The sequence below is a fragment of the Rhinolophus hipposideros genome (assembly GCF_964194185.1).
Source record: "Rhinolophus hipposideros genome assembly, chromosome: X".
Taxonomy (NCBI): Eukaryota; Metazoa; Chordata; class Mammalia; order Chiroptera; family Rhinolophidae; genus Rhinolophus; species Rhinolophus hipposideros.
In genome coordinates this window covers 90,776,531-90,802,479 of record NC_138046.1, presented here as the reverse complement: position 1 = coordinate 90,802,479, position 25,949 = coordinate 90,776,531, and the positions used below count along the sequence as shown (strand labels likewise).

The 25,949-nt window shown below is 34.4% G+C and overlaps 1 protein-coding gene across 9 annotated transcripts in view; it reads left to right on the top strand.

Moving 5' to 3' along the window:
* The window catches only part of KDM6A (lysine demethylase 6A), a 213,356-nt gene that overhangs the window by 167,407 nt on the left and 20,000 nt on the right, over window positions 1-25,949 (top strand). For 8 of the 9 annotated variants that reach the window (XM_081041951.1, XM_081041952.1, XM_081041954.1 and 5 more), the window contains 9 exons: window positions 3,317-3,446; window positions 4,877-4,982; window positions 5,593-5,798; window positions 7,824-7,888; window positions 7,964-8,038; window positions 8,548-8,696; window positions 15,442-15,556; window positions 19,188-19,375; window positions 20,363-20,504. In XM_081041951.1, the coding sequence (XP_080898077.1) occupies window positions 3,317-3,446; window positions 4,877-4,982; window positions 5,593-5,798; window positions 7,824-7,888; window positions 7,964-8,038; window positions 8,548-8,696; window positions 15,442-15,556; window positions 19,188-19,375; window positions 20,363-20,504 (1,176 nt within the window). The remainder of the gene's footprint in view (window positions 1-3,316; window positions 3,447-4,876; window positions 4,983-5,592; window positions 5,799-7,823; window positions 7,889-7,963; window positions 8,039-8,547; window positions 8,697-15,441; window positions 15,557-19,187; window positions 19,376-20,362; window positions 20,505-25,949) is intronic. The other variant, XR_013992908.1, reaches the window with a different exon arrangement.

The window sequence follows — 25,949 nt, the reverse complement described above, 5'->3', positions numbered from 1 at the left end:
TCTCTGTAGACTCAGGACAGTTGCTAGAAAATGGGGGAAAATTTAGTCCAAAACTGACATCATAGACTGTATAAGGGTATTCTGAAGGAATACTGTTAGAGTTCCATGGAGGTACAACTTATAAATGGTGTACAGTAGCAGTTACTGTAAGTTTTCATTAATAAAGTCTTAATGCAGTGGGTACCTAGATGTGATTGTGTTTCTTAATAAAGATTATATAATCTTCCACCTCAGTTTTGAGGTGTATATAAATATTCACTTCATAATTTTTTATGTACATTTTTATAGTTTCATTTTTAGCTTTTAACTCTTTAAAAACAATTTTGCCTTATTACAGTTATATATGTGTGTGTGTGTGTGTGTGTGTGTGTGTGTGTGTGTGTGTGTTTCTAGATACATCAGAACACTATAGACTCCTGGGGTTGCTTGGGTTATTTCAGTAAATCTAGGCCTCAGTTTATTAATGAAGAGACAAAAAAATACTCTGATACATTGGAGATAAAAATCTTCAGAGGCTTAAGAGAAAGTCAAGATTGCAAATCATAGGCGTCATATTGTTTACTATTTATTTTCTGTTGACAGTGTCCTGTGCCAGGCAGGAGTCCAGAATTGAGAAGGAAAAAGTGACATAGGTACAAGAGACTTAATGTCTCTGATCTAGGAGCTTCATAACCAGATAATTAAAGCATAGATCAGTTTACCTACAGAGCACTTTTTCATTTCTCTACCAAATGATGTGGGTAAATTTAAAAGTAAGTTTAAGCAAATATTTTAAATAATTGTCTGACAAATTTCCTCCTGTGCTACATTGCACAGGGAGTTTCAAAATGGGAGAGTTTCAAAATGGGAGAAAAGGTTTAAAACAGGATAATCAACTTCAACACTTTGCTCTACTTTGGATTGTTATAGTAAAGTCATTATTTTGCTTGAAATATTATAAACAGCGTTGGACACTTAACATGTTTGGCAGAGAAAATCTCTCCCTGTTATCCACAGCTCTGTCCTTCGCATTAGGAGTAACGTGTATTTTTAAATGGAAAAACCTTATAGTCACTCTACAGACAACTACATACATACATCAGTTCCTTCAGGGAAATTCCTATTTGTTTCACTTTGCCCTGAATAGGAGGAAGTCAATGTTTGAAATACAATAAGAAACTGCTAGATATAGTTTGATTGCATGGTTTATTCTGACTAGCCTCCTATTTTCACATAGTGAGTTTTTAAATTGTTGGTTATTTTTAATCTGACTCTTTGGTTCATCTTAGTGTTGCAGTGGTCAGTGTGATACATCAAAAGGCAGTTCCAATACCTTTGCTGCTTTTATGGTTTAAAATTATGATTGTAACATTCAATTGTTGAATCATATCAGCTCCCTTAGTCATGCCTAACCTTTTTCTTTTCTATTTTAAAATAAAGGCAGCTGCACTTTTCATTGTACTTTCCCATTTGCCTTTCTTCTTTTAATTGTTACAGAACTGTAGAAATGGTGGAGGCAGAATTCTGCTAACCTAGCAAACCCTGTTTTCTAGTCTCATCGCTCAACGTCCAGAATGTTGTAGAAGCTTAAATTTTGATGCCACATTTAATTAGCACAAGATGCTCTTTTATGGTACAATTTTAGTACTTGGCTCGTATCTTCCAGTTCCTTAAAATATTAGTCACTTACTGTACATACAGTACATCCATCTCCTGCTCTGAGAAACAAATTGTATATATTCGGAGTCATATTTTGTTTAAATTCCAAAGTTAAATAGTGGCAGTTACACAATTCAGCATGAAAACTAATGATATTTACATGGATATTGCAAGTGAATGTTTCATCTTGCATTGGTTTAATAATTCTTGAATTAGTTCTTTGCCAGCCTCAGCCAAGTATTTTCTACTTCCATGGAATTTATAAATTAGTACCAATTTTATATCTAAATTTAAGAGCTTATATGTATCATGTCTATTTTTAAATGTACAGGACACTCAAGCTTTGTAGAAAACTGGTATTGAGTAGAAGATTCATTTATTTAATCTTGAAGTTAAAATTTCACTGTAATAACTAATTCACATACTTTTTTTTTTAAAGTCAGTTGTTTTAAACTTAGTTCATTTCTTTGAGACCTGCCATGAGCTCTTGTGTTTTTACTTGGAGTTGTAGTTGAGAAAATAAAGTAACACCCATGATGCTATTTAGTGTTAACATCTCAAAAGGTTGTAGCAGGAGAATTTCAAGCCTTAGTTTTCATTAGTGCCAACCAAAAGCAGACTGATTTGTAAGGTTTTTTCAGTTTGGCAAAAACATAGCAAAATAAGGAAAATTAATTTTGTTTTCAACCTGTATTCTATAATTTATGATGAAAAATTTCTAATTCCTTCTTCAGTAAGTAAAATTACTGTTTTTAACTCCCTGCCATAATTATAATTTTCAAATTCTTATCTGAAATTTTAATGTTAAAAGTGTTTGTTTTAATGCGCTGATTATTTTTGAACTTGTAGTAATTAGGTGAATTAGGTTAGTTAATCTGGAATGATTTGAAAGCTCAAGATTGTCTTGCTGATTTTCTGAGTTGTGTGGAGACTTTAAGAAATTGGAAATATCTTTTTTTTCTTACACTAAAAGAATTATAGTCTGGGAGTAATTCTACCATAAATTAAGAATTTATAATTTAACAAACATAATACCTTCATTAAAGGAAGATAAACCCCCAAAACTAGTAAGTAATAATTACGGAGTGTTAGAGAATGGATAGCAACTATATACCTCATTTTAAAAATTGTTATAATTTTCTGTAAAATTTAGTAGATTGGAGTCTTGCTTCATTTTATTAGTCAGAGTTACACGGAAAATTCTTGCCAAATTTGAGGAAAGAAAGGTAAAGGTGTTTTCAGGTTTGAAAATTGTCATTAAGATATTCTAGTTATAATTGCTGATATGATAAGAAGAGAGACATATTCTGTTTTTATTCTCTAAGACCTTTTTTCAAGTTATTTTATCATTTAATTGAAAAAAATCTGATGGTGGAAGATGGTGAATAGAAAATTGCAGTTTGTGTTCTTCAGGTGAAAAAATAAATTGAAAAATTATGAGCAAAATAAATGTCATCAGTATTTTATGTATTGTATCTTTTCTGTTATTTTTCTTCAATGGACAATAAAGTAATCAAGCTAAGTATTTGCTGAAATTAATAATTGTTCTTAGTTTTTTGCTGATCCAAGTCTCATGGATTTGTGCATCTGCCTAGTAATTCAATTAGGATTTAATTCAGGATTTTTTATTGTTTTCCTATAAATGTATAGCTGATTTATTCTCTCTTCTTTTTTTAAGGAATCTAGGTAAAAATGGCTTGTCTAACAGTAGCATTTTATTGGATAAATGTCCGCCTCCAAGACCACCATCTTCACCATACCCTCCCTTGCCAAAGGACAAGTTGAATCCACCTACACCTAGTATTTATGTGAGTCTGAATTGACTGACTAGAAATAAGTCAAACCAGTGTTTGAACCTACTTGTCTTTCATAAGATCTTGATTTAAATTACTATGGATGCCCTTCAGGAAGCATTAAAATTATTGGCAGCGGCTTAAATGCCTTTTGGAGAAAACGTGTATTCAGAAAGATTTTGTTACAGCATTTAAAACGTGCATTCTAAGCTGTTAACTGTGATTACATTAGTGTACTGAGAAATACTTATAAAAGTATAACTTTCTTTGAATAAACTGGGTTAAAATCTGCATTCTACTAGTGGTATGGATCTGAATATTCATTGTGTTTCATACATCTACTTAAAAAAAACATACTATTTACCTTAAAAAAAAGTGTTTGAGAACATAAAATATAATATGTCATTAAAGCTTAATAGATGATTTAGAAGTGCATATTGGTTTTACTTTATGGACATTTAGACATGTGATATATGAAGTTAAGAGTTCAAAGCAACTCTTTTTCTCCCAAATAAGTCTTCCTACCCCATTTCCTTCCTTCCATCCTCCCACTTCTACCCCAGTGAAAAAATTTTGAAATTCGGTTTTAAAGATTTGGCCCTGTTTTCGCCCTCTAGAGGCCAAATGTTATATTAATCCTTCCTCCAACCAGTATTTATTGATCCTTTAGACTGTAAGGGAAGCACTGGGATAGAACTGTAATAAAACTTTTAAACTGAGGTCTGAAGCGGGAAAGTGCAAAATTAAGATTTATCTTGTATGGGTCCTCTTCAGCCTGCTTTCATTTTGGTAATATTTTTAAAAACGTTGTGATTTTTTTCTTTGTGATTAAAAAAACCATATAGCATAAAATTTACCATTTTCACCATTTTTAAGTATACAGTTCAGTAATTTTAAGTGTATTCTCATTGTTGCAAAACATCTCTCTAGAATTTTTTCATCTTGTAAATCTGAAATTCTACACCCATTAAAAAAGAACTCTCTTTTCCATAGTCTCCCCAGCCACTGGTAATCACCACTTTGCTTTCTATGAATATGATTACCCTAGATACCTCATATAAGTGAAATTATATACAATTTTTCTTCTTGAGACTGGCTTATTTTCATTGAACATGGTCTCCTCAAGTATCATCCACGTGGTAGCATGTGATTAAGATTTTCGTCCTTAAAGCTTAATAATATGTAAAACATTTTGATTTTGAAGTTTAAATTTTATTTCTCCCATGTGTTTTGTTCAAGATATAATGGATAGGAGAAATGTATGTGGTTACATCTAGTTACAGTTAGTATCAAAAGACATAGTGATAAAATGCTGTGAAATATAAAATACAAATAACGACACATGGGATGCATTCTTTATTTAAATTGCAATGTATGAATTTGGCATGATATTTAAATGAAATGTCTGTTTTCCAGAGGTCTAACCATGTGTTTTAATTTTACAGTTGGAAAATAAACGTGATGCTTTCTTTCCTCCATTACATCAATTTTGTACAAATCCAAACAACCCTGTTACAGTAATACGTGGCCTTGCTGGAGCTCTTAAGTTGGGTAAGCTTTAAAAAGGAAGAAGGGGGAAAAGGAAAAGTTTGTATATTCTTTTTGATGTCTATTATCTTTTGAAGTATGGGCAGAAACTTACTTCTTTTTATTTTTTCAGTTTTTCACATTTTCATTTTACTATTTTCCTGGCTGTAAACCTATGAGAGAGAGAGAGAGAGAGAGAGAGAGAGAGAGAGAGAGAGAGACAGTGTATTACTTCTTTAATCCATAATGTAAAGATACGGTGATGATACTAGTGATTTATTAGTGGTTATTTAATTTAGTTTTCATTTTGTCAAATTAAATCATTATGATTTAGGTTGACTAATAAAAGAAAATTTTAATGAAAATGTAGGTAAAATTTGATGCTGCTGATAAGTATTTTGCCCCCTAAATAGTTCCTGGCACCTGCAGATATTAAATAAATAAATGAAACTTCAGTCCCTGGCCCCTTGATTCTGCCCCTGTTGGTAGCATGATGGTTTGTAGAGGAACTGTATGCAGCACCATAAAACATTTTCCTTTTTCTCTTAAAAAAAACAACAACCAAAATAACACTTTAAATATATAATTCTAAGTATAATTTTTATTTATTAACTACGTTTGTTTATTTATGAAGACCTGGGACTTTTCTCTACCAAAACTTTGGTGGAAGCTAACAATGAACATATGGTGGAAGTGAGGACACAGTTGTTACAGCCAGCAGATGAAAACTGGGATCCCACTGGAACGAAGAAAATTTGGCATTGTGAAAGTAATCGATCTCATACTACAATTGCTAAATATGCACAGTACCAGGCCTCCTCCTTCCAGGAATCACTGAGAGTATGTATTTACTTCCTGAAGATTATTTTCTTTTGGAGGTACTTTATATTATTGTATTTTGAAAGAGAGTACATCATTTTTATAAGGATCTCATTAATTTATAGTTACATAAAATATTTTATAAGTGCTGTCCAGTTTGCTCTTAGTAAAGTCTCAGAAAACCTGTGAGTTGACAAAGTAAATATTATTTCTGTCTAGTGAGATGTCTTCTCCCTCGGGGATATTCTTGTTTAGAGCAGGGTTTCTTAACCTTAGCATTATTGACGTTTGGGGTTGGTTAATTCTTAGTTGTGGGGTATTGTCCTTTGCATTGTAGGATGTTTAGTAGCATCCCTGGCGTCTCCCCACTTACATGCTCTTAGCATGCTCCTTGTCTCCCACTCCAGTTGTGACAATCAAAAATGTCCCCAGACATACTAAATTTCCCCTGGAGGGAAACATTGCCCCTGACTGAGACGCACTGATATTGGAGGATAAACTAATTCTCAAGTTTGCTTTATGTTTGCACAGTTCCTAGTCTTGTGTCTTTCCATTTTTCTCCTCTACCAGGATAGTATTATCTGATAGGTAGCTCCTCCAGGAATCATTAGTGTTGTTCTTACCAGTCTCAATCTGAAAGAGAAAACTGAGGGAGAGGCATAAATTATTTCAAAATACATGGAAAATTAAAAAGCAAAACTTTGAAAAAGTAATCAGTAGTAGTATTAAACGACTCAGAGACCTTTCAGTAATGAAACATTGCTAAAAATTCTGTAGCAGCGTAATGAGAACTTTGTGGATTCTCCCACAAAGTGAACTTGAAACATCCGCAAAAATGAGTTTATTAAATGTGTTATTCAAATACTTGTCTGTATCTACAGCTGAAACTTAACATGTGCCTGGAAGTCTTTAATTTGTAATTCATTAGATTTGCTTATATCTGTTTAAAATTCTGCCCTGAGTTCACATTTTAATCAAGGCAACTTTTGTACCTGTAAATCATATACTTCTGTTCCTTTCTCACTACCACTCCCTATATCCTACAGAGAAATTCATCTGATGAAAATTGTCCTGCAGCTTTCATGAGTTGCAGTGAATTCATTGTCCATGTAAATATCTGTAGTTCAAACTTTCGGGCTATTTCAACTGTATGGTAGTAGTATGGTCAGAATAGAATAGATAACAAGTAGGATTCGGAGATCATCAAAGGAAAATTTGGAAGAGTTGAAAAACAAAGATAATAAGAGACAGAGTATTTAAGTGGGAATGGATCCATAAGCAAAGAAAGAATGGCTTTTTGTGTGCTTTGCAGGCATAGACCACATTACATGTGGAAAATTTGGCAAATGTTTAGAGACTACATTTAAAGGGAAGGAAACCAAAATGTCACTTTAAGTATTGCTAACTCAGAAATCGTAGGACAGTGTTAAGAGATACTATGTCTTTGATACAAAAATTGTAAATAATAGTAGTATTTGCATTGAAAAGTACCTATATTTATCCAGTAATTTCCTTGCTAATGTTGTAAATGTTCTAACATTCATGTATAATTCATTGTGAAAAAAAGATTTAGCCCAGAAGACCTTCTTCCATTTGTCCCTAGTCAAGAATAGAGAACTTTTTTCCTTCCGCCCCTATACATATACAGCTACATACACATGCATTTATGTACCTCTGCTAGCTTAGAAATTTTATAATCATAATTGATACCTCTTAGGCCTCTCAATTTGCCTTAAATTTTCTCTCCTCTTGAAAAATGGGACAGGAATGAGAATCTGGTTTATTCCCCCTTATAGAAGAATGTTATTAAGGACGAACTCTTAGGATAACATTGTGGCTGATGGAGGAGGTTGGATACCATTGACTTTTCTTGGGTGTTTATTTAATGTGGTCTTTGAAGAAATTTTCATGTGATAGAGGCCTATAAACCTTGATTTCAAAGTACAGATAATGCCATCAATCTAGATGTGAACTCTTCATTTGTATGATGGAAAGGATAGCTGGTTGTAGAATACTACACTGGAATTCTTTTTGCTTAATCTCTAGGAAGAAAATGAGAAAAGAAGTCACCATAAAGAACACTCAGATAGTGAATCTACATCTTCAGATAAGTAAGTTATTTTTAATTGTCCACTGAGTATTTCCATTTAAAAGGTATGTTTCTAATATTGTCTCTCTTTTTTAAGTTCTGGGAGGAGGAGGAAAGGACCCTTTAAAACCATAAAATTTGGGACCAACATTGACCTGTCTGATGACAAAAAGTAAGTCTTTGTAGTTCTGTGAACTGATGCAAAGAGGTATTCTTTGCAAGATTGAGAATTGTCTACAATTTCCTCTTCTATTTCATTGCTTGTCACTTTTCTAAGTTGATATACAAGTTTTAGCTAAATTATTTTTGCTAGGTTTTGCAATTAAAATATTTTCTTGACGTAAAACCCTTGTATAAATTTTCAAGACCCTGACTATATACTAATTACACAATCACAACATTTGATATTAAATAATATATTTTGTGATTAATAATATACCTATAAAATAGAATTATACAATTATAAAAATTAGAAGTCATTTTTTTTATTTGGTCAGTAATTTTTATGCACTTTTTTATTAGGAATTTTTCTTTGGAAAAATTTAAGTATTCCAATGTGAAAGTAAAGTATTTATAGATTTAATTGTTTTACTGATTGGAACACAAGGTTTTTGAAGAAATGGTTAACTTCCACAAATATTTGTAGCAGGGTTTCACTCTTGATCTGTTATTTTATTGCAGGTGGAAGTTGCAGCTACATGAGCTGACTAAACTTCCTGCTTTTGTGCGTGTCGTATCAGCAGGAAATCTTCTAAGCCACGTTGGTCACACCATACTGGGCATGAACACAGTTCAGCTATACATGAAAGTTCCAGGAAGCAGAACACCAGGTAACTTTTATGAGCTAACATATCTCATATAATTGAAAAATGGCATTAATCAAAATGTGAAACATGCAAAAGAGAGCCAGATTCTTTCCATTTACAATGAATGAAACTGAAAGGATTATTTCTATTATAAGGTTTGCTTTAACTGGGCTCAGATTAAGATTTCTTCCCCCTTTGGAATAGCCCTGAAACAATAGCACTTTAATCTGGAAAAAGGGGTCATTGTAGCACTCCTGGAAAAATAAGTCCCTGTGGCTTAAAAAGACTGTTGTTGATTCCATCTTCTGCATGGGATATCCCATCTAGTGATGGGATATAGTTTTTTCTAAACTTTTTTTTTCTTTGTGTTACCACACCATAATAAAAAACATATTTTATGTTATGACCTAGTGCACATGTATGTATACGACAACAGTTTCATAGAACAATACATTTTCTAATCTATTCCATTTTCTTTCATTTAAAAAAAAGTATAGGTTGCAGTTGTCTAACTGGATTGCAGTGTAGTTTACAAAGTACATGATGTGGACACATTACTGGACTCATTCTGTTATCTGGTCTGGACTTTACCACTAAGCCTTTCACTTTTGGCAAGTCTCATTCCTTCTCTGGGTCTTTTTTTTTTTTTTTTTAAATTTTAAAATGAATTACATTAGTTTTAGACTTAAAATTCTAACACTAATGTACCATTTTTTCTGTTGTACCTTAGATTAGCATGAAATTTCATAGGGTGATGTTCAAAATATTTAGCAGTTAGGAAATATACTGGTAATAACAAGTTTAGCAAAGCTGTACCAGTGCCTATGAGTTGCATATCACCCTCAGGTGTTTCTATTTGCTACTTAAAGCAGCCATGGTTTGAAAACCAGACTGCTTCCTTTTTTGTCTCCTTATTGAATAATAGCTTAAGAATTGTTTCAAAATAGGCCTAGGCTTGCTTCTGGGTAGCATGTAACATAAGTCAGTGGTTCCCAGTCCTGGCTGCTCATAAGAATCATCTGGTAAGCTTTTAAAAAAATATATAGTGTATTAATCTCTGGAGATTGGGGTCTAGTTATCAATATGAAAAAAAAATGTTCCCCAAAGGATTTTAATGCACAGCCAGGATTAGTTTTTATCCGCAGGCCATTGGAAGCTCAATTCTGTGATGTTTTATCCACAGTTGGGTAATGTGAAAATAGTTATGGAATAAATAGCAGAAGACCTATCTGTTCCCCACTTTACCCCACTTTAGACACCCAAATAACTGGGCAGGTTATTTGAACTCTCTGGAGTTTTGTTTTTCTCGTGTATGTAGTATTGGATTGGTTCTGTTAAGATTCATTTCAATTGAAAACATCTCTCCAATTTGAATTTTATGCAAATAACATTATCCTCAAGTAAAAAGGATTGCAGTTTTTCATTATAAATCAAGGGGAAAGCAAACTTGATAAATTACTTCTTTGTCACTGTGTGTCTATAGACTGTTTTGATTTTTTGCTTGTTTGTATACAAAGCATTAGTTTTTCAGAAGTGTCCTATGGAACCTTAAAGAATTCCCTTAGGGGATAGTAGCACTGTCCAATAGAAATACAATGCAAACCATATATACAATTAAAAATTTTATAGTAGGTACATTAATATGAAATAGGTGAAATTAATTTTAACCCAGTATATCCAAATATTATCATTTCAACATGTACTCAATATAAACATTATTGTCATTTTCTTGCATTTTTTTATATTAAGTCTTCAAAATTCAGTATGTACTTTACAGTTACCACACATCTCAGTTTATATTAACCACATTTCAAGTGATTATCATATTAGACAACTCAGTCTTAGAAGATGTGTCATACAGCTGACCCTGAAGCTGTTAATTCAGTTCAATTTTTAAAAGTTTGTTTTGGATATTTTTTTATGGGGCAAACACTGTTCCTGGAGTTACATAGATAAATAAATGTTACCTGCTTTAATGGACGTTATGATCAGTCGTGTATGTTCTCAACTATAGAGATGTTTTCAGGCTTTACTCTAAAAGATTATAGTTAGGTAGTAGAGTCCCAGCATCTCTATTTTTAATTAAAGCTAAATTTTATTTAGAGTCCATCCCATGGACAGTCCCAACTATCTACCTGTGGTAAGAAACAGTTGTAGTATTGAGTACCATCTTCACATTATACTGTAATATATAAAAGACTCTCCGTGTGGTTTGCACAGGGTGTGGTGAGAGCGGCTACGTTTTTCTTTTGAGGTTAAAGTGCAGTTCAATCGCATTTAGTTATTCATTCATCAGCTCAAAAGGAAACCCTGTACCCATTAAGCAGTCACTTCCCATTTCTTCCTTCCCTCAGCCCCTGGCAACCACTAAATCATATTAGCATCATTTCATTCAATGTAATTTTGTTGTAACTCTTGTTTCTATTAATTAGCCTATGATAAAATTGGTTTCATTATACGTCATTTTGCCGCAGTTCTGAGAACCTATTGACGACATTTAAGAGAGGGCTTACTGTATTCTGCTTTCTGGCTCTATAGATTTACCTGTTCTGGATGTTTTCATATAAATGGGATCATACAGTGTGTTGCCTTTTCTGTCTGCTTCGTTCATGTACCATGTTTTTGAGGTTCATCTACTTTGTATCAGTGTTTCATTTTTTATGGCTGAATAATATTCCATTTTTTGGATAGAACATTTTGTTTATCCATTAATCAGTTGATGGACATTTGGGTTGTTCCAATTTTCAGCTATTTTGAATAGTGTTTCTATGAACCTTTGTGTACAAATACTGGTTAAAATACCTATTCCCTGTTCTTTTGGTTATATACCTAGGATTGGAATTACTGGGTCACATGGCATTTGTATGTTTAACTTTTTGAGGAATTGCCAAACTGCTTTCCACAGCAGCTGTACCATTTTACATTCCTGCCAGCAATATACCAAGTCTCGTTTTTCCACATCCTTACCAACACTGATGATTTTTAGTTTTTTATCTTATTATGGCTGATCCAGTGGATGTAAAGTGGTTTTTCATTTGTGGTTTCTTTGATGTTTCTTGTGCTTGTTGGCTATGTGTATATCTGTTTTGTAAAAATGTCTGTTTAAGTCAGGGGTGTCAAAACTGCGGCCCGCGGGCCAGCTGCGGTCTGCAACCCATTTTTAATTGGCCCGCAGCAAATTCCAAAAATATATTTAGTTTTCTTAAATAAACCAGGTGAGGCAATGCATACTTCACCTCGAGTGAGTGGCCCGGCTGTTTGTGTATTTTACCGCATATGGCCCTTGGTAAAAAATGTTGAAAAAGTTTTGGCACCCCTGGTTTAAGTCCTTTGTTCATTTCTTTGTTTTGTTTTGTTATAGTTTATTGGGGTGACAATTGTTAATAAAGTTACATAGATTTCATGGGTACAATTCTGTAATACATCATCTATATATCACATTGTGTGTTCACCACCCAGAGTCAGTTCTCTTTCCATCACCATATATTGGATCCCCTTTACCCTCATCTACCTCCCCACCCCCCTTACCCTCTGTTCATTTTTTAATTGAGTAGTTTGTCCTTTTGTTGTTGAATAGTAGTAGTTCTTTATATATTCTGGGTTTATTAATCCCTTATCACATATATGGTTTGCATATATAGTTCCTCCTCTTCTGTAGGTTGTAGTTCCACTCTTGATAGTTTCCTTTGATGTACAAAAGTTTTTAATTTTGATATTCAGTTTATCCATTTTTTTCCTTTGGTTTGTGCTTTTGGTGTCATAGCTAAGAAACCATTGCCAAATCCACAGTCATAAAGATTTATCTCAATATTTTCTTAGGATTTTTATAGTTGTAGCTCTTATATGTAGATCCCTTGATCCACTTTAAGTTAATTTTTGTACATGGTGTAAGCTAAGGGTCTAACTTCATTCTTTTTTAAATATGGCTGTCCAGTTGTCCCAGTACTATGTGTCAGGAAGACTGTTCTTTCCTCTATTGGATGGTCTTGGCACCCTTGTTGAAAATCAGTTGACCATCGCTGTATAGGTTTATTTTTGGAATCTTCATTCCATTGATTTATTAATATATCTCTATCTTTATGTGAATACCACACTAATTTGATTACTGTAACTTTGAGGTAAGTTTCAAAATTGGGAAGTGTGAGTCTCCCAACTTCCGTGGTTACCTTTACTGTAGTTCTTTATCTCTTCATAGGTCTTTGAGTTACTGTCTAGTGTTTCATTTCAACCATGTCTTGTAGGGCAGATAGACTGGTGACAACTCCTTCAGCTTTTATTTACCTGGGAATGCCTTATTTTCTCCTTTTTCAAGATTAGTTTTGCCAGATATAGAATTCTTGGTTAATTTTTTTTTTTTTAATTTTTTTTTTCTTTCAGCAATTTAAATATGTTATCCTATTGCTCTCTGGCCTCCATGGTTTCTAATATGAAATCGGCTGGTAATTTCATTGACGATCCCCTGTATGTGGCACATCACTTCTTTCCTGCTCTCAAGGTTCTCTTTGGCTTTCTGCAGTTTGATTATGTGTCTGGTTCTGTATCTGAGTTGTTTTTGGAGTTCCTTGAGCTTCTTGGATGTGTAGATTCATGTATTTTGTCAAATCTGGAAAGTTTTCAACCATCATTTCTTGAAGTTCTCTTAGAGAGAAATTCTTTTCTCCTCTTTGTTTGGGACTCCCACAGTGCTTATGTTAGTATTTTGATGGTGTCCAACAGGTCTCTTAGGACCTGTTAATTTTTCTTCATTCTGTTTTCTTCTCAGAATGGATAGTTTCATTTGACTTATCTACAAGTTTGCCGATTCTTTCTTTAGCCTGCTCAAATCTGCTGTTGACACTACTAGTGAATTTTTTATTTCAGTTATACTTTTCAGCTTCAAAATTTTATTTCGGTATTATAATTTCTGTATCTTCATTGACAATCTGTTTATTTTTCCCTTCCTCCTTTCCTCTTTCCCTTCCTTTCTTCCTTCATTTGCCTCATAATTTTTTTGTTGAAAACTGGCTTTTTGAGTGTGTTTTTTAACAGCTGTACTCTCTGTAGGATGTGGTCCCTGAAGTCTGTTCGTTTAGCGTACTGCTCTGCTAGTGTTTTGACATTTTGAGTATTATAATGTAGCAGTTACAGAAATCAGATTCTCCTCCCTCTGCATGGTATGTTGTTGCATACTGTGGGCTACAGTTGTCTGTTTGCTTAGTGACTTTCCTACACTACTTGTACAAAAACTGCATTCCTTTTCATGTGTGGTCACTCAAGTCTCCTTTCCATTGTCTGAGCAGTTAACCAGTGATCTGATAGAGATTTTGTTAAATGTCTGGTGCTTAAAAAAAGAAAGAAAAGTGGGGAAAAGAACAGAAAGAAAAGGGGAGAAAAAGAAGAATTCTCCAGGTCTTTGCAGATTGCCGTCTTTGTTGAGTCACTCCTACACTTAGCTATGCCATTTACAACTCTACTTGTAACCTTTACCTCCTAGCTTGGAGCTGACCCTAAAGATCAACAAGAGGTTAAAGCTTATTTAGTCTTCTTAGTTTTTTTCTGAACATGTGTCCTGTCCTGGATAAGCATGTGGTTTTCTGAATTCTCCAATATACACAGGAACTTGTCAAAGCGCTTATTCCCTCCTACCCCACCCCCACCTCCCAGTCTCACTCCCCAGCTTTTCCTCCCTGGCCTTTGCATGTCTGTTGTTTGCCCCAACTGCATGTTTTGTTGTTGTTGTTACTATGGGTATTTGTTTGTTTTTCCCCATTAGCATTAGTTTGTTTCTCAATGTTTGGGAGGAAGCTCCTCTACCGAAACACTTCTGATAGAGTTCTGAGGTATATGAAACAAAGAGAAGCCCCTTCTGTCTTTTGGGGAAACTCCAGTCAGGTCAAAAAAGAAAAACACAGTTCTTTGGAAACAAGATCCACTCTGCTCCCTCCAAAGCCAGGGACACTAACATTGTGAACACAGACTGTTTTGAAGTCAACCACCACACTGGTGGTGGGGGTGGGAAATAAGGTAAGTTAAACTGCTATAAAATAAAAACTCCTACCATGTTTAAGTTGCCTTTCCTGTGGTCAAGAATTCACTTGGCTACTATAAACTTGGACTGTCACTCAGAGTTCTGGGAAAGTTGGTTCTGACAGTTTTTACAAGGTTTTTGTTTTGTTTTGGGTTTTTTTGTTTTGTTTTGTTTTGTTTTGTTTGTCTTTTTGATGTTTCTGAAGAATTCCCTGCTCTGCCATTTTTGTCAATACCACTCATGCAGTACATTTTGAAAAGCAGACTTCTTATCTCTTTACTGATGTCCTAATTAATACTACCTCTGAGAAATGGGGGTTAGTTCACTAGAAAGAAGTGTTAATGATATCAATAACAACTAACATTTATTACTTACCATGTATTAGGTAGTGTTTGAAGCAGTCATTATTCATTGATCCCCAAAACAACACAGTGATTTATTGGAGTCATTATTATCTAGTCATATATAAGGAAACTGAGTCAGAATGATTTAGCAACTTGCCCAGATTCACATAATGACTAGCCTGGCTCTAGAACCTAAGCTTTTAACCATGATTTAGATTGCCTTTCACAGAGGCTCTTACTGTATAAGTTAGAAGTTGACCAAACTCGGCTCTAAAACTAGACTTGGCACAAAAGTGCTGAACAACTAAATACCACTACAGCATTCTCTGTTGAACATTTCTAAAGTTTCATTTCTAAAGACACATTTTCTATAGAATTTATAGTATGCTGATTTTTTTTTTTTCTTTCTACATTTCAGGTCATCAAGAAAATAACAACTTCTGTTCAGTGAACATAAATATTGGTCCAGGTGACTGTGAATGGTTTGTTGTTCCTGAAGGTTACTGGGGTGTTCTGAATGATTTCTGTGAAAAGTAGGTTTCCAAACTAAATTCTCTTTAAACATAATTATTAAAAAACAGTAATTGTAAAGGACAACTTACTAAGCTGGATGTCCTAATGCATGTAACCAGTTTTCACTTACCATTCAGCAGAAAATTCATTTCAATGATTTGATTCCAAGCCTATTGTTTTGTGTTATTGGGAATTCTTTAAGAAAGGTGCCTTGAACCACTTCATCCAATAGTACTAGTCTTGAATTTAGAGGATAGAAAAATTGAGTGTTTATTAAGCTAATTAAACAGTTCATACATAAATACTTGTTCATGTGAAAGATCTGTACTCCAAGAAAAATTGTTTTACTATAAATGGTTTTAAAAGTGGAAGGAATTCTATAATTGAGCACCCTTATAGGTTGTTAATAACTCAAGCTGAGCACAATACTCTTTGCCATATCATCATGATATAATTTCTTTTTAAAACTACTTTGGTAACTTTTCCTATAAAGGAATTTTATAAAATTTAATCAACTATTGCAGATTTTTTTAATAATTGAAAGAACTCACAAAGTGGAAGTGTTCCATTCCTAGAATCTTAGAAATAGCCTTCATTTATTTCTTTCTTGTGCTAAAGGGTACCTTGGAATTGTTTTCATTTTTTAAAAAAAGTACTCTGTTATGTAAGCACCTGATAAAAACATAACTTACAAAATAAAATCATAACTTACACATATATTTGGTATGAATCTCCCACCCCAATAAAATAAAGGGGGGAAAATACCAAAAACATTGACATATGAGAAATTTTGAAAACTAATTATACATTCCACATGCTAACTTATAATTTTTTTTATTTTGGCTTAAACAATCTTTTCTGTAAATATCTAAATTTAGTAAGAAATGTAAATATAGTTTCAAAAAAACATTAATCCAACATTTCCTTATATATAAGCAAAAAGGCAGTCACCTCTTATTGTCTTTGCTATTTAACACATAGGTTTCCTTCAGTGTAAGAAAGCCAAAGATGTGGAATTTTAAAATTTCAAATGCTCTGATTAAATAATTCTAAACTGTATTTGCTTTTATGGACCAGCAGCCTGGTAGTAGCAGAGAAAGAACAGTGTCATGTAGAAAATCTCCATTCTGCTATGGAAAGATTTTTATTTCTTAAACTTTGAGATAGTATATTATTGCAGCTGCATTACAGTGATACATGTTCATTATTTCTAAGTAGGGATTGGCTATTTTTAGAATTTAGTTTTCTTTCCTGTCTAAATTGAGGGGTAACCTGGGAACAGAGATAATTAGAATAGGAAGATGATGTCTAAAAAGCTTAAACTTGGGAATAATAAAAGTATCAAGTTAGCATGTAGGGTTAGGTAAATTTAACTAAGTCGCAGAAATAGCACTTGCTGCCTCAGCATTTAAGTATAATTTTGTTTCACATAAGGATTGTTGATTTTGATATTGACTGGTATTGACCATGTCAGTAGTTTGTGTATTGACCATGTCAGTAGTTTGTTTTATGGTTTTAAATAAAGTCTTTCTTGAAATAACCATTCATTTGAATGGATTTAAAAGGGGGCTTGCTGTTTTGTAAGTTTAATTTTCTTTTTCTTTTTTTTTTTATTTACTCGGTTGATAATTTGGTCTTGCTTACTTGGTTGCGTTTTTGTTTTTCACCAGTTATGTGGTGGCAACACATGGGTGAAGTACAGCTAGGATTTGTGTTTGTACCTGTATTTTGCTTTATAGGCAAGTTTTTTCTGGACTTTATCTACTTAACCCTATCACAAACAGGAAGCCAATTCTATCCCCTTGCAATTAGACTACGATTGGCATTCTGTTCGAGACTTTCAAGAGCAGCCTTGCATTTTTGTTTTGTTTTAAAGATTTTATTGGGGAACAGTGTGTATTTCCAGGACCTTTTTCCAAGTCAAGTTGTTGTCCTTTCAGTCTTAGTTGTGGAGGGCGCAGCTCAGCTCCAGGTCCAGTTGCCGTTTTTTTTAGCTGCAGGGGGCACAGCCCACCATCCCTTACAGGAATTGAACTGACAACCTTGTGGTTGAGAGGACGCGCTCCAACCAACTGAGCCATCCGGGAGCTCAGCGGCAGCTCAGCTCAAGGTGCTGTGTTCAACCTTAGTTGCAGGGGGCACTGCCTTCCGCAAGGGCGGGACTCAAGGAATTAACTGACAACCTTGTGGTTGAGAGCCCACTGGCCCATGTGGGAATCCAACCGGCAGCCTTCGGAGTTAGGAGCAAGGAGCTCTAACCGCCTGAGCCACCGGCCGGCCCCAGCCTTGCATTTTTTAAGGAAAAAAAAAAAAAATAAGACTGAAGATTCCATCTAGATAGAGGTAGAGGTTGGTAAGATTTTTTTCATAAAGATCCAGATAATAAATGTTTTAGGCTTTGCAGGTCATACGATCTCTGTCACAACTATGTCATTGCAGCACATAAGCACTCATACATGTATAATATGTAAATGAAAGGGCATAGCTATGTTTTAATAAAAAAAATGTATTTACAAAAACAGGCAGTAGGCTGGATTTGCCAACCCTTGATCTAGACAAAAGAAAAAGAAATTTAAACCAATGAAAATTTAAAATTACACTTTGTCATATATCCTTTAGCAAAAGACACAGAAGTAAAGTGAAGTTTGTTTCTTAGGTCTTAAGGAAAGGAATGTTTCCACTCTGCAAGTTCTTCCTTCCCCAAATGTAAAATCTAAAGTAGTTAATTGATTTTTATAAAATTCTTTTATAGATCCCTGTGCACAGTTAAAAATCATTAAGGACCCCCAAAGAGCTTATGTAGTTTTGCTTACATGGGTTTTTTAAAAAAATACCATATAAATTAAATTGGAGAATTTTAGAATATTTTGAAAATAAACTCATGTCAACATAAAAAACAAAATTCTTTTATAGGAAAAGTTGTTATGTAGTCTAAAAAATACTTCATATTGTATCATGAAGTAGAATAAGAAGAAGCTGCATTGTAAAGTAAAACTTAGTAATATGATCTGTAGAATATTTCCAAAGTATATCGGTGGTGGTGGTTATTATGCATGTGTATGATTGTTTATTTTTGATAAAAGTTCTTTCAACTGCATGGTTTTAGTCAACCAGTCATCAAAATTGTACAGAGACTGACATCCTGTCCCCTTTCCTGCTTAGAATTCAGAATAGCAGTAGAGACCACCTCTGTTTTCTACTTTCCCTCAGAAATAGAAGTTCCTAGTACTTTATCTGCCATAGTTTTCTTTTTTATGGATTTAAATGACTTGATGTCAGCTCCACCTTCCATTTATCTTTTAGAGATTTCTAGGTACTCCAGGGAGAAGTGTTCAATGAATCAAAATAGTCTTTAATGAAGTGAAATTAAAAGTTAATATATATAAGTATTACTTAAAAAGTAGTTTTGGGTTTCATTTGGATCTTTGAAAAATCACCCTAAGGTAATAATACTGATCTTTGGATAAGTCATCTAATACTTATTAACTGTAATAAATTTTGCTCACTTTACGTACAACAGTTCTTACTGCAGAAGCAGTTAAGTTTCAATGCAATGAATGAGCATAATTTTAAAACTTAACATTGTTTTCTAGTTTTATAAGGAGCTTATTAAAATACTTGATCCATTTGCGTTATTTTTTCTTGTTTCAGAAATAATTTGAATTTCCTAATGGGTTCTTGGTGGCCCAATCTTGAAGATCTTTATGAAGCAAATGTTCCAGTGTATAGGTTTATTCAGCGACCTGGAGATTTGGTCTGGATAAATGCAGGCACTGTTCATTGGGTTCAGGCTATTGGCTGGTGCAACAACATTGCTTGGAATGTTGGTCCACTTACAGGTATTTTAAAGAATATGCTAAAAAAAAAAAAAGTTTACTTTATAAAGGATTGTATCTAATAGGTCTATTCTTTTTTTCTTGGAATATAACGAACCAAAAATTGGAAGAAGAGTTTTTCCTTGAATAAAAATGTCATTTAAAGTACAGGAAATTAAATTCAAGTTAACAAAAAGAAATTCAAGGCTATAGATCTCAGCATATAACAAATGTATGTCTTTATATACAAGGAAAATACCCTTTTATTATTTTCTCAAAAGCAATAGGCATTTATTATTCCTCACGTAATACTCCAAAATGGGTATTTGTGATCAATGTGTAGCTTTCATCCATGCAGTGATTCTGGGCCCCATGCTTCACCATCCTATAGTGCTCCGTTGTAACCTGTTTTCAGCTGGCAGAAGAACAAATGAGGCAGTGGAGGGAGTGAGGAAGGTATACTTTTACTAATTTTTAGAGTGCTTGGTTTTCTTTTATAAAGAAAACCCTTTATGGGAGAAAGTAAAGTGGTTGTTCATTCTTTCAAATTTTTCTTTTATGTAGTATCTCTCATGAATAGCCCTGTTATGTCAAAATCCTGCCTTGGATTATGCCTACCTTCAGGCAGTAAATACTTAAGAGAATATGACGTTTGGAGCCAGAAAGACCTGGATTAGGACCAGGGCCTGGCTCTTGCAATTTTGGGCAAGTTATATAATCTCTCTGGGCCTCAGTTTTTTCATCTGTATAATATGGGGGTAATAAAATTAATACAGTAATGCTAAAGATTAAATGAGATAATGTATGAAAATAGCTCAACACAATGCCTGGCACATAGTTACAAAGCACTCTTTACTGTTATTGTTACCATAATTATCAAAAACAATTATTTTTATAATGTTTTGAGGTTTTCAGAATTGGTGTTGATGATGTCACCCGAGAAAGTGATAATGGTTATCTTCATATCTTTTGGTACTTTGGGTTTCTTTATAACTGTTTTTTTTTCCCTAGCCTGCCAGTATAAATTGGCAGTGGAACGGTACGAATGGAACAAATTGCAAAGTGTGAAGTCAATAGTACCCATGGTTCATCTTTCCTGGAATATGGCACGAAATATCAAGGTCTCAGATCCAAAGCTTTTTGAAATGATTAAGTAAGTGCTTTCTAAAACTGCTGTAGTCCCTCTCTTTTTGGGGAGTGTTAACTATTCAATACTTCCCCCCCACCATAGAATTCTATTAACATCAAAACAAAATGGTCCAGAAGTCTAGCAAAATGTAATACTATAATCCACATGTTAAAAGTATTTTTCCCTCCCAAGTAAGCAGTACACTAGTGTATAAAGAGGAACAAAAGGCACAAATGATTTTAAACCAGTAGATTCACAAACCTGTCCTTTCCCATTATCCTCTGAACCACCTGCTTCCTAGGAGAATTTTAGTTTTAATATTGAAAGACTGCCCTTAATATTGGGGGAGGGAATGACATCACAATATAATTGCTGGTACAGAGAAATTACCATTTAATATAGGGATTTGACTAAAATGTTAATTTTTTTATTGTTTTCATTAAATCATTCATCTTATAATTGTCCCTTTTCTTAGCTGCTTTAAACATGTATAATACAAGTTATTTGAATACACATATCCTAGTAAGCTTCTCATTTATTGTCACAGTTTCTATCCTCATTATTTGGTAAATCTATTTAGAAGCAACATTTTCAAATGGTGCTATATAGCAGTGTTTCCCTAAACTGTGTTTTCTACTACTACTACCCCTACTCTGAAAAGGTGGGGAGTTCTGGTCAAAGAAATATGGGACATGATGAATTAGAGAAAGTTCAAGTCTTTTATTTTTATTTATTTTATTTTTTGTAAAATGTTTTAACGGCTAAAGTGTTGGTGGGTTTTGTGAATGGGGGAGAAGGGTTATAATCTATTGTATTTCCCAGGGTTATAATCTATTTGTTTGACCAGTGTCTTTTGAAGAATTGATCTCAAAAACTCATTTGGGAATACACTGCTTTATACTCACTGAAAAAAATAAATTTGTCTTTGTTAAAATAATACTTAAGTGTTTCTTCTGCAGCTATATTAATTTGGTCAGCACATGTTGTTTTTAAAATACTGTCTTTTGAAAGTAATCCTGGCTTATTAAAATGATTTCAAACCTCAATCCAAATTTTTATCCAAGCAAAAATTGTGTGGCCAAGGTAACATGCCAATGGATTATCTTATGATACAGTCCTTCATCGGTTGCACTGTTTTATCTAGTCCTGGGCAGAAGTAGTGGGAGGAGGCAAAAGGTAACAAAAACCAAACCATAGCAAATAATGTACAAATCCTTGAAAAAGTTGGGTCTTACGTACCATACTCTATACATGTAATTGGTAGTGGGGTGTAAGGGGTTGTCTACCCATTTATCCTATTATATATCAGAATGGTACTTGGCTCTGAATAGCAAGTTCAGGGTTACTTTCAGGGGGAAATTATCTAAAGTATCTAAAGATGCTTAGTAAATTGGAGATAGGCATAAACTAGAGACTAATTCAGATCACCTGAAGGTAAAGGGATGGTACAGTAAAGAAACTATTTAATAGCTATATAGACTGAAAATGACTCATTACATTTTGGATAGATTAGAATTTTATAATGGGAGAGGATTTTAAAGGTCATTTAGTGAAAACACCTACTTAATACAGTAATCCTTTCTGCAGCATTCATAATTTGTGGTCATCCAGGACCTTCTTGAACATTCTCATTACCTCCCTGTAATTCTTGAAAGTTCTTTAAAAATTGACCTAAAATTTGCCTGTCATTTGGTCCCAAGTCCCTAAGTATATTTGGGATTTATGTAGGCTAAATCCCATTCACCAAGTGTTTGAGAGCCAGCTCTATACCAAAAACACTGTTCTAGGCACTGATGATACACAGAGTGGTATGTAAATTAAAAATCCCTGCCCTCAGAGGACTTAATCTCTAGTGGAGCAAGACAGAGAGACCTCCAGACAGATAAATAAATTACTGATGAGTAATATGAATAAGATAAAATAGTTAATATTTGGATTGGGGGTGGGATGGGAGTGCTGCTTTTTCTAAAGTGGTCAGGGAAGTATCTAAAAAAATGAGTTTTTTGCTTAGACCTTAATAATGAGATGGAGTCAGCCATGCAAAGATGTAGGAGTAGAACGTTTCAGGCCTAGGGAACAAGACTGAATTGGGAGCAACTTTGGTATGTTTATAGGACAAAAAGGCCATTGTGACCATAGCGGAGTGAGAGAAAGAAAGGAGGTAAAGAAGCTCAGTGAGGTAAACAGGAACCAGATTGGACACGGACTTTTAGGACATGGAAAGAAGTTTATATATTAGTTCTGGGTGTACCATTAGAGGCTTTTAAGCAGATGGGGGATAGGTTCTAATTTAAACTTTAAGAAAGTGAATCTGGTTGCTTTGTAGAGAATGGATTCCAAGGAGCAAGGTTAGAAGCAGAAGTGTGTGTGGAGGGGGCGGGGGAACATTTAGGAGGCAGTTGTTAACTGGACAGATGAACCTGGACAGACATTTACCCATGGGGGTGGAGAGAGGGATTAAATTTAGGGACTGGCGGAGCTAAAGCTCACAGGACTTGTTCATAGATTGATTGGGTGGTGCGGTAAGTGGGAAAAAGGAGTCAAGGAAACTTCATTGTTGTAGTCTGTTCTTCCTACCTGGTCTTAATTAATTTAAACATCTCTTACCTCTGTCATCTTTTTCATCTATTCCACCCATCCTTCCCATTTATCATTGTCCCTCTTAACATTTGAAACATGGAGCATTGACTCTTGCATCATTTTTGTTATAAAATTGTCTTATATTGAAATTGAATACACACATTTGGTTGTTTTTTCACTTAAAATTACTAGTGATACTGTTGTTCCTAATGCCTTCTTTATATATATTTTTTAACCTAAATGCACTTAAATGCTTATCTTACTCTATTTTTACCCTTTATTACAAAATGTCCCATCGTTTGAATCTTGATTGTATTCCTTACTATATTAGCAATTCTGCCCCCAGCCTGAATCATCATGAGATGTGATTAGTGAACTCTTTTTGTCATCACACAATTGAAAATGTTATGCATAAATCCAGGCCTCTAGGCCTTGCCTTGCTTTATTATAAGCTTTTTTTAAAAAAAAAATACATTCATTTATTGCTAAAAATTTTTTCACCAGTCAGTAATGCCCCACTCTCTGGGCTAGGCACTGAGAAGTGTGTGTGTGTGTGTGTGTTAGTGAGTGAAATATATCTAATATAGGTCCTGTTTTCAAGTAAGTTTGTGCATGAAGAGTGAAGATGTGGAGGTAGAGTGAGGAGAGAGGAATAGCACTTAAAATCAGCTTAAGACCAAACTCTTGCACTATGAGAAAGATTCTTCAGTTCATCCATAAAATAATAGTATACATAACATACCATGTCTCCTTCAGTCCAACATAATCACATTTTCCTCCAGTAAGGGAATAAATCCCTTGTTTTTCAATTGAGCATCAGGCAAAATAAAATAGTTGGCTTATATGGAGAGTCCCTGTTGTACTATTAACATCATCTCAGCATGGTAAGCTGTTTACCCTGCAAGAGGATCAGAGGAACTCAGACTGCCTAGAGAAATGGCAAATGCATACTCACTCCACTCATCTTTCCTTCCTGCCCTCACTCTCTCCCCACCACCTACTTGCTTTGCCCTCCTTCCTAAATTCCTCCCATACCGTCTATTTGCATGAGCTTAAGTGTGTATGTGACACAACTCTGCCATATCTATGTTGATGACAGTTGGTGGTACCTTCTGGCTTGGGCACAGTGTGTGATGAGTAGTAGAATAAGATAAGTTGTAAAAGTTCTTAGTGGCAGATCATGCACTGAATGCCAAACTTAAGGCTATTCTGTTGGAGAGTTTTGGTGGGTTTTTAACTAATATCTAATTTGAGTTTCATAAAGATCTAGTTTCTAGCAGTTAAATAAATAGAATAAGCTTCCAGATGACGAGAGAGGAGTGACTCAAAGATACTTTGGGTTTTCAAGTCTGGGTTCTAGATGGTTTAGTAATGCTGTTTAATAAATTGAGCTTGGTACTTAGCCAAGCACTGAGCAGAATGCTTCCCAGATTGTATTTCCTTTATACCTCTCAGCATCCCCAAGGTCACCCACTTGGTTAGAGCCAGGAATTAAGCCCATATCTGCCTTATGTAAAAGCCACTTGTATGTATTTATGCCACAGGAATTCATTTGGGGACAGTGAGAAGTTTGAAGAGCTGTTAAAATAGTTGGATAGAGCTGTTTAGCAGAGGCTGTAAGAAATAAAATAAAACTCCAGAGAACAAAGTCAGAGCTGACTTGCTAGGGAGTCTTCTAGTTACCTATTGGTTTGTGATTGCCTTAAGAGGAAGTAGAGTTGGGGACAGTACTTGGAGAATATTTAAGAAAAACAAATAGGTGAATTAGATAAAGGTCAGGAGAGAACATGGAGGAGAATAGAGAAGGAAGACGGTCTTTTTCTCAAGCTCAGCTGTAAAATTGTATCCACATCATTGCTTTGATCCTCAAATCTGGTATCTTGCCAGCAAAGGAAGTGGTATTGGTTTGTTCTGGCTTGTGAGCTGTACCAGTTCTTAAGAAACGGTTCTCCTTTGCCATTCCTTCCCTGTGCTTTCCGTCATTTTCTTCATCTCGGTCACGCCACCATCCGTGACGGTGTGGCTTTCTACCTTCAATATGTCCCTGTCACTTCTCTTGGTGAGGTCACCAGCAGCCAACTATTCTAAACATACTAAGGCACAAATGTAAACTTTCTTTAAAATCCCCATTTCTGCCTCAAATCTGACCCCCACTTATCTTGTCAGCCATGTCTCCCAATGCTGCCTTTAGATGTACTTGAATTTTCTGTTTGTTTTTACCACTCTATTTGGTATTTTAAACCATATTTAGTATGAACTGCACTTTTTTATGCCTCCTCTTTTATTTGCCCTCTGAATTATGTTTCAGTAAAGCATTAGTTCAGTGTACATTGAGCATATCAATTATAGGTTATTTTAAAAGAAAAAATATCAGCTAAATGTAAGAAGTGGAATAGAGAAAATGTGCAAAGATACTCCTCTTCCTTAACTTTCTCCCTGAATTATTGTTTTTAGTTCATAAATACTCTGAGTCTACAATGTGTAGTTTTTCAGGTCTTTGTAGTTAAATGGTAAGTCTGCTCAGTAAAAAAGAATGTAAGCAAAATTTACCCATTCTTTCGTATTTGTTTAATATTTATTGTGAACTAAGTTGGTGCTCCGGGTGTTGTGCTAGGTGACAAAGGTACATTGATTAAATGGGGGAATAGTCAAAACATTAAAATACATAATCTTTGCTCTAATGATGGAAAATATAAACACACACACACGCAAAATGCAGGGGAGCACAGAGAAAGACACTTCTGAGAGGAGAACATTCAGGAAAGATTTCACAGAAGTAGTACTACAGCTCCATGGTCCCTTGTCCCAAACACCTTCAGGCCAAAAGTGTTTGGGTACTCAGAATTCTTTGGATTTAGTAAGTAATACAGTGCATTTCTATTTTATCCT